Source organism: Prunus persica, chromosome G2 (assembly GCF_000346465.2).
Source record: "Prunus persica cultivar Lovell chromosome G2, Prunus_persica_NCBIv2, whole genome shotgun sequence".
NCBI classification, from domain to species: Eukaryota; Viridiplantae; Streptophyta; class Magnoliopsida; order Rosales; family Rosaceae; genus Prunus; species Prunus persica.
This window is the reverse complement of record NC_034010.1, coordinates 22,467,042-22,476,600: the sequence shown is the minus strand read 5'-3', so window position 1 is coordinate 22,476,600 and position 9,559 is coordinate 22,467,042. Positions and strand designations below refer to the sequence as shown.

The window sequence follows — 9,559 nt, the reverse complement described above, 5'->3', positions numbered from 1 at the left end:
AAAAATCAATAGAAATACAAAATACAAATGGAATTTAACTATACTTGATAAACATAAAACAAGAAAGATATATACTATTGACATTATATGTGCATTAATTTGTTGACTCGTGCTTTAAATTGATTTGATGTAGTTAAGTAAAGAGGTCAAAGCCAACTTAAGATACCGACTTGGGCCCATCTCTATAATAGGGGTGGGGCCCGTCAATACAATGGGTCGTACACTCTATTAGAGAGTTGGTACACAAGTTGGTATCTAAAGTTGGTCTCCCTAGCATTTTCCAATTAAGATTCATAGGACTTCAAGCCCAAGTATGGTTTAATAAATTTATCTCATACATTAGCAAGTACTTTAGGTAGTTCTAGGTTAAGCATGTATGATCTTTTTTTTAAATTCTAAATGAATTTTGACATTCGGAGAATTTACTTTGTAACATCTTAAAATATGAAGAGAGAAGTATTATGCATAGTAAAATACTTCCCCCCTTATCATGTAAATAGAAGCACTTACATTTCTGTCAATAGCAATGTGACATGTGTGCAGAAATTTTTCTTTTTTAGTTTTTGATGAATTATTTTTGCATATGTGTCAAACTGTGATTCGCACAAAGGAGAAATATCTCCTTACACGGAAGGAGGCAAGTGCATATGACAAACTAATTTTTTTATATGTATTTTCTTTTGTCTCCTACCTCTATATTTACTCTTTTCACTTCCCTCCTATTTAATCTTCTTAAACTTTGATTTAAACAAAATGCTACCTAGAATACGCAAAATTTCTCACATGCATATCGACATTTTTGTGGGCCCTTGAGCTAAAATCAAAGGCTGCAATCATATTGTTAGTCCATTTTCAAAATTTTCACTCACATGGTAAGATAACAGGTGATCTTGACTCTTCTTGAGAGAGAAATGACAAGATATGCATACAATGCGGTGGCCCTTTTCTTGCTTTCATGATCTGCCCTGCATAGGGACTAGGCTACTTTGAGTTTGTTAATAAACAAATATCATTAAGTATAATTATGGCTGGCTAAATATCTCTTATGGGGAAGATTAAAAGGAAATTAAGCTCTTAACCATGCGGATTATGGTGACTTAGTCATTGGGGAAGCATGCTGTCCACAGCATTGTAATCTGGGGCTTTTGACAGAACCATAGCTGAAGCCAAAATCTTAGCTCTGGTGACTGGTCCACCAGGACCAGACCAGTCAGAACAACAAGGCCCCAATTTGTGGTCCTTAGCCTATGTGCCATATGCCAATAGGCTTTATGTTTCTTTATTCTTCTAGTTGTCTTTCTGCTTTTTTTCTGCAGGCAACAAGTGTTTTGCTTAGGATTTTTTGGTTAGCAAGTTTCCAACATTAAATATAACACCACTTCTCCAGTGCACCTAGAACTTGGAAACTAATTGAATTTTCATGATAGAAGGACCACCAAAATCATAATTGGACCACTTGTGTGGTTGGGTTTTGTTCTTGACTGAATGTGGTCCAAGGGCTTGCTTTTGGTAAACATCTACAAACATCCGAATTTTGTAATCCAACATGGGCAATGATTAGACCTCAAAGGGTTACAGTAAACAAGGGACTTCTTCTTTTTATTCCTTGTTTTTGTAAATTGTACCTTCCCAGTTTGTTTCACACTTTTTTGGGTGTTTCCATGTTACAGAGATTGGATTTGCCTGTGATTTGAGGCTAGTAGTTTGAACTTGGCCTGCTATGACATATTGACAGATCATATTGAAATCTGTAGCAAGAAAGAATAGTCTACGATGAACAATATTACATGAAGATTTACATGAGAGTTTATGATCATATGAAATTTACAGAAAGAGATTTACAGCGAAGGATTGTCTCGTATGAACAATGGCATGCAGTGGTCTACTTATGAACAATATTAATTGAAGGTTTCAGTGAAAGTTTATAATCACATTGAAATTTACAGCAAGAATTGTCTATATGAACAACTTGTGCATAATGCCGTGCGGCGTGCCCCTTCATCAATCTTCATTTTTTCTTTATCTTTAGAACTATTATCATTACTTCTCACTCGTACTAATGCATCAAGCTATAGTTTCTACCTCATGCACAAAATGTGACATTCCGATCCTGAGATAGCCAACACGAGTAGTAGAGTTCTTGGTGTTGATCTGAAGCATCGCCTCTTCACTAAGTTTCATAAAATAATCGACTAGTGCAATCTTCGACTATCCTGTGGCTGAGTCCCTGTCACAAACATATTTAGAGTTATGCTAAGAACTCTTCACATTATTAATGATGTGTCTAGATATAGAAACCCGTCATGGCTACATTGTGTTACAGGCAAGGTGAAAATTATTACAAACTAAACACCAATATGTGTGCCAGCATGCACTCGGTGAAAATCTACCAGAGTTTCAGACATTTGAGTTTTGTTAGGTTTGAGAGCTGACTCATGGAAAAGCACTGCATATTGGCCCCATTGCTGAAGGGAAGCCCCATTGAAAGTAAGGCCCAATGTGGCCGGAGCAGGTCTAATATGAATCTCTCCTCGTTTTTTTGGAGTCTAAGGGTAACATGAATCTGTCTATAAAAGAAATCTAAAGATTAGATTGTTAAGGTACAGAAAGAACCTACCTGTTGTGATCAAACTAATCTGACTCTTCAGGCAGAAATACTGCGCTCAGAAACTCTTGAAAGCGAGAAGAATAGGCTTTGGGATTCACAGTCTTGATGGATTTTGAGTCATATTTTATTGCCTTGCAAGCATGCTCAATGCGCTTTTTCATATTGTAATTCTGACAAAAATCTACTATTCCAAAGATTAAAAGAACCTTGAAGCATTCCTGTGCACTGGTGCACGACCTATATGATTTACTTTCCATTTCATTCCTGAATGCCCGGACAGCACGTGCTGGCATTCTATCCCCAAATTTAAACCCAGGCCTGCAGCGGAAGAATAATGAGCTATGGATCGTCAGTTTTGTGTTGAACATCTATCTATGAACTTGTGATTACAGGTTTTTCATAATCCTTATTAAAGGTATAATAATTTGATTTTTTTCCCTCTATGAAACTGTTTAGTACCGACTACCAACAAAACCATCCAAAATGAAGAAAATGAAGCTGTGACAAGTAAACAAAGGATCAGCAACTGAGTTGGCAAAAAATATGGTTGGAAGTTTGTTAGGTCGTTTTGTTAGTTAAAAATGTTACCTGAGTTGTAAAGCCACTTTGTTGTATCATTAGAACAGGGGTTATACTAACAGATTTACTGAAGAAATAGTACGATCATTGTGGCTCTGCTGGAGAGAGAAGTCCAGTCATTCCCTGTTCCATTTCATTTCTATCATTTTTTCATTTACATTCCAACTACAGTCAGGGCTTAAGCCTTGACAAATTAGTATCAGAGAAGTAAAGCTGTTCGTCCTTGATGCCAAAGAAAGCAATGGAAAATTACTGCAGATTTTCACGAATGTAGACAGGAATTGAAATGGGAAGAATCGTGTGCCTTCTGCCATTGCTTTATTTGGCATCCAGGACGAACCGCTCTGATACTAATTTGACAAGGCTTAACCCTGACAATAGTTGGAATATAAATGAAAAAGAAAGAAAGAAATGAAATGGAATAGCGAATGACTGGAATTATCTCTGCAGCAGAGCTTCAATGGTCATATTATTTCTTCAGTGAGTTAGTTGTTGCAACCCCTGTCTATTTATACAGTTCAGTATATTTACAATTGGCATAACAGTAATGAAAAACAAAGCCTAGCAAACTTCCAACTTGTGTTTTTGCCAATTCTTTCATCTTAGCACAATTCTATGTCAACTTGAAGTGGGTACTCATTTTGGCCCTATATTTATGCCAAACAGATTGATTATGCAGCAACGTATACAATATACCTGTCAAGTAGATCGCAGATATCGGCAAGAGTTAACTCTGAGCTTTCATTTTGTTCTGAAGTATCATCCGTTTTCTTTTTGGCAGTAGAACTTCTGGCAGCGTTTTCATCAATTGAACCTGCCAAAGGGGAGATAGATTTTTTACACTTATCTCGCTAGCATAATTTCAAAGACCTATGACAGATGAGTGGAGAAGTGTAGCAGTATGACATCATCTTTGCAAATAATTCTTCACTACACGTGCACGTTTTAAGTACAAAAAAGAGAGAGAGAGAGAGAGAGAGAGAGAGAGAGAGAGAGAGAGAGAGTGTGTGTGTGTGTGTGTTTGTGTGTGTGTGTGTGTGTGAGTGAGTGAGTGAGAGAGAGAATGAAAAGATACTATATAATATGCAGATTAGCAAAGAAAGCCACAGTATGTCTGGGGAGCAGCATCACAAGGAAGCAAGGAAAAGAGATCATAAACACATGTACACAACAATACAATCAGAAAAGGTAAGAATTGAGAATCAGGACAAACACACATCTTGAACTCCTGAATGGATCCTACAAAATAGGTATAAAAATTAAGTAAATGAAAATTTTGACAACTGAACATACCTTAAACAAATTGTAAGATATAAATACCTGCTTCATTAGGGGTGCACTATGATCAATCTTATGTAGCATATATTTGAAAGAGTTGAATCAACAAGAAGAATCAATCATATGTTCAACTGATGAAAGAATATGCATTTCTAACACAATATTAGAACAATGACAAGAACAGGAAAACAAAAATACCATCACACTTCTTTTAAATTTTGTACTAATTTTTCAGTGTATGGTCACTGTACTCTCATATTTTAGAATTTCCTTATCTGCATATATTTGCATGATACGAAATATCTATGCATCTTATGAAACTTAAACATTCACTAAGTCAGAGAGGACGATTAATGAGAAGAATCACCTTCATGTGAAGCTTCTATGTGTATACCAAGCAAAAAACTATAATCCATGATGCCCTCTGCTTCCAAAAACTCGCAGTCATACTTGACTTGTCTACAGAAACAAAAACAAAAACAACAAATAAAATACATTAATAAGGAAAAGAAAAAGGGATTCATATGTCAGGTAGCAAAAGGGTTTATGCATCCCTTTTATCTAAATTTTGTATTCTGAGATTAGTCATTTTTTATATGAATGTGATAAGTTTTGTTTTTATTATTATTATTAAAGGCCAAAGGCCAAAGACTTTATTCATCAATAGAATGCAGAGAACACAAATCATCCTGAAGATAAGAGTGAAGCCAGCTAGGTCCCTCTTCCATCCAGTTACATGTCTCATTACAAGATAAAGCAAATTTGGCTAATTGGCTAGGCCCCTCTGTATAAGATACCACTGGCTAAATCCATTAAGCTCATAATGTATAATTAGGACTAGGTAATTACTTAGAAACAGTACTATACGATGGAATGCATTTCCAATTTAATAGTTTGTGAATGCACTCTTCAAACTAATGTTAATCTCCTTTTACATCCATAGAAATTATCTTGGCTAGATAACAATGTCATTTTTGGTCTACCTGTCAAATTCAATGGCAATATTATGGACTCAAATTTTTATTTTTATTTTTGGAAATGAGATACAAATCAGATCATTTGTGGAGCAGCTGCAATGCAAAATAGAGAAGCAAAGTTTCTTGATTCAGAAGATCTCTAGACATCCAATACGTAAAATAAGTGAAAACAATATTATTTTTTTCGTGTACCTCTGAAAGGTTATGATGGCAACATGGCCTGAACAACTAAAAACAACAAAAACAAACAGGCAATTACTGAAACAGCTGCAGTACATAACAGAAAAGAAAAGTTTGCTCATTCAAAACTTCTTCCAAACTTCTATTTTACCAAAAAATAAAATAAATAATCAAAGAGGCTATCCAACTCAAAGTATAGATTATTCACTAACATCCAAAAAGTTCAAACTAGACAAGTTTTATGCATAAAAGTTTGCTTATACGCTGATTTGCTGAGAAATGACAAATAAACCAAGGGACTTACGCTAAGAGCCGAGCTCGGACTAATGGATCCAGGTAAAAGCAAAAATCAAAATCCAGATCCTTAAGTATGGCTCTATCCTCAATGGTTGTTTTACTGCAGGCTCGGCCTATTGAAGAGCCTTTGAGATCATAGCACTTATCTATGCAATTTTCTGATGGCATCAGGTTTCCCCAAACAGCACAGTAAACCTGCTCATTAAAAAGCAACAATTGATTACAAGAAAATTGAATACAATAAAGGATCAATTTTGTTCAAGTAGGTTGGAATTTTCATGGTATAGCTCTTTTGAACCCCCTCAATCTAGCGGGACTACCTGACATGGTGGAGGCAAAACTACCTGACATGGTACCTCCAGCCTTCTAGGCTACTCACATGCTATAAAGTCCTCAATTGGGGTTAACAATGCTAAGGTGAAGACCAACATAAGTAATAAATCACATGCATTTTTCCATATATAGTAAATGGTTATATAATATGCTAACTATACCAATCAAATTATATTCCATCAAATTTGAATAAAAAAAACTTCATTTCTGAGTTACTGAGAAGATCATACCTTAATCCCTCCCGCTGGCCTGACAACATGAAGTCCATACAGTTTTTTTAATATTGAGGCCCGATACTTCTTAACATGGTGGTAATAGTTTGGAAGCATCTCTAAGTATACCTATGTGAAAAGCAAAGGAAATTTCACAATTCATAAATAAATTAATCTTTTGAAACACAAAAATTTGGACATAGTATGAGTTGAGTCTGCACTTTCTGATCAAACAACAAGAAAAACAATGAGAGAGAGGAAAATATATAGGGGAGAGAATCCTTTCAGAAACAAGTAATAGCTACTAGTTTAACTCTTGTTCAAGTATTATTTTTTTAAAATCAAAGAAGTAACAAGTTCTCAACTTACAGTATTCATATTAATACAAAAAGCAAAAAACATTCCATGAAATGTGTATATGATTAATTGTTTGTCTGGTAAATTTCCATTCATTAATGTCAAAATGTCACTAGAAGTTTAGTTGGTTACCTTCAGTTCAGACTTCCGAAGGGTTTTAATCACAAATCGATTGTCATTGGATGATACAATTACCCTGCCATATCTTCCCGGTAAACAAACCTCCTTTAGAGTCCGATGTCCACATATTGACAGATGATACTGGTCATAATCAATGCTATCAAGCTCCAACATACGTCTGAAAACAATCTATTGGTTACAGCTTTTGCAAAGTCGAAAAAAATAGCAACAAATACAGGCATATGTGCATATACTGTACACATATATGTGCATACACACACATATATGAACATGCATTAGAATTACATTAACTGCACATAATCATAACTTAAGGATAGACTTTTGCATGTTTCAATTTATCTTCAATGTGCGTCTCTTCACCTATTTTCATACCCTGTCTGACATAACTATTTTTTCTTGACCACTTTTTTCTCCAATGGGCCAAAATCAAGTAAGCAAGTTTTTAAGGGTTGAACTGACCAACCTCCAAGGTAGGGTTCAGATATGCACTTTAGTTTTACATTTCAGTATCTTCTATCGCTTTATTATACTAGATGGCATCCCTCTTGCATTTTTTTTTCTTGATAAGCAGTGCACTAAATTGCGTGTAATAAAATGAACAGCGAAACTTGATAAATTAAATCTATTTGGACGAATAATTGCATTTGAAAGAAAATTAAAAAGAAACCTGAAAACTGCAGGACTATAATCTTTCCATTCAAAGTCAGTTGTGATATAAGGAAGTTGTAGAAAGTCCTGTCTAGAATATTTTATGCAGTTAGTTTTAGTAGCTTTGAAGTCAACTGGTGAAAACTCCTCTTTCAAAAGCTCCATGTGTTTTCCTGCAAAGTATCACATGTTACACAAAGATGTAATGAGTGCTGAATATTGTACTTGTCAGCCATACATCACACTTTACTACATTATAGTGTGGCAACCTAATCAATAATTCAGATTCACAGTGTGGCAACATGTTATTCGTTTGCATAAAATGTACTGTTTTAAAGACAAAGTAATGCAACATAAATTTGGTATATACATTTCTGCACCACAAAAAGAATTTGAAGATGAGAATTAAACATGGCCACAAATCTGAAATGCTTTGGTTAATCTGTTGTAACTTATCTATGATGTATATCAGAACAATTGACATAAGAGGTTATCATCTCTTTTTTGTGTTGGTCCACAAATACTGAACAACATCCTAGCCTTTCATTCAAAGTGACTTGTTATGCCCTTCAGGCACCAACTTAGGTGCAACATACTCATAACTCGTTCTAAAGTTATTCGTATACACATTGAGAAAGAGCAACATCTATCAAAATGAAGCAGCTATTTTGCACCCTCCTACTTCTTTTTTTCTTTTTTCTTTTTCGATAACCTCCAACTTCCTTCATCACTTTCTTCAACATATTCATTGCAACGAAAAGAACTATTTTTATTCGAATAATAAAAACCATCATACAAATAATCAAAATTCATTGGAAGAAAAAAAAAATGTAAACTTGATGCAAAATTGCAGATGGGTCTTCCTGTATCAGACATCATCAAACCAAAAGCTACAAAACATACCAATCAAAAGAGAAAAATCCTAGAAACATGAGCTGACACATACATAACCAAAAACAAATTACAGAAGATAAAAGAACACCCGTCAGCAGGAACATTGAGTATGCAAAGATTTACCTTTGTCAGAAGAAATCCCTTTTTGGAATTCCAAGAATTTCCGAGGCAAATGAGAGAAGAAGGGGGTTTGGTTTTTCATCGAACTTTTTGGCTTCTGCTGCATCATCATCGTCAGTTCTAAAATTTCAGCTTTAGTAGTTGTTGTCTTGGTTATGACAGAGAGGCGGAGAGGATTGCCCACCGGACTGTTTACTGAACCAAAAACCTTGCCCTTTTACGCGCGCGAGGATCATGTTAACCGAAATGCCGTTTCTAAAATTTTAATGCCAGCAAAGTTTCGCGTCTGGTAACGACGTACCCCTTAACGGTCCTTTTTTAATTATTAATTTGACCATTTTGCCCATGCTTTTGATATATTGAAAATGCTTATTGGATGTCCATCTTGGTCAAATCCTATGCAATAGGCCCTAAGTTTCCAACTCAATACAAGTTAGAAGGTTTGATTGTTATGTTAATCCAATTGGTTAGTTCTTTTACAAAATTGTTAGGAATCTAGTTTTAGTGATAAAACATTTATCCTCCTACAATTATGGTAAAAATTTGATTCTTGTCTTCCCACTTTTCTAAATGTAGGGAAAAAAATAGTTATACTACAAGTATTGACTAGTAACCCTTCATCTAGAAGATAATTTGTGTTTGAATTGTATGCTTAAATTGCCAAAAGGCTTCCCTTGTACCGTCGAGATCCTTTTTTAAATAAAAAAAAATGTCAAAAGGCTAGCCAATGAATTGCCAACCTTTTTTACTAAAAAAAAATTCAGTTATATATATATGTTCCTAAAATATTACCCTACTTGTAAATGTGTTTTTATTATAACTAGCCCCTTGACACATGCTCACGCATGTGCCAATTGGTTTTTTTTTTCTTTTTTCTTTTATTTTTAGAATTAATAAAAGATAACAGGGTAGTTATGTTCCATAAAAGTAGGACC

At 34.8% G+C, this 9,559-nt stretch overlaps 1 protein-coding gene across 1 annotated transcript; it reads right to left on the bottom strand.

Annotated features, from left to right (window-relative positions):
* LOC18787534 (putative phosphatidylinositol 4-phosphate 5-kinase 11) lies at positions 1,750–8,893 on the bottom strand. The gene is made up of 9 exons (XM_007219991.2): positions 8,628–8,893; positions 7,630–7,783; positions 6,954–7,119; positions 6,483–6,593; positions 5,927–6,114; positions 4,833–4,924; positions 3,884–4,001; positions 2,618–2,926; positions 1,750–2,227 (listed from the first exon to the last, which is right to left on the bottom strand). The coding sequence occupies exons 1-8, from the start codon at positions 8,734–8,736 to the stop codon at positions 2,632–2,634; spliced, it is 1,233 nt and encodes a 410-aa protein (XP_007220053.2). The 5' UTR covers positions 8,737–8,893; the 3' UTR covers positions 1,750–2,227; positions 2,618–2,631.

Excerpts from the sequence above, each read along its gene's own strand:
- LOC18787534 (XM_007219991.2), bottom strand. The coding sequence starts at position 8,736 with ATGATGATGCAGCAGAAGCCAAAAAGTTCGATGAAAAACCAAACCCCC. Across the intron at positions 7,120-7,629 it reads TATAGTCCTGCAGTTTTCAG|ACGTATGTTGGAGCTTGATA; the intron begins GTTTCTTTTTAA and ends GATTGTTTTCAG. Across the intron at positions 2,927-3,883 it reads ATCTGCGATCTACTTGACAG|GCCTGGGTTTAAATTTGGGG; the intron begins GTATATTGTATA and ends CTTCCGCTGCAG.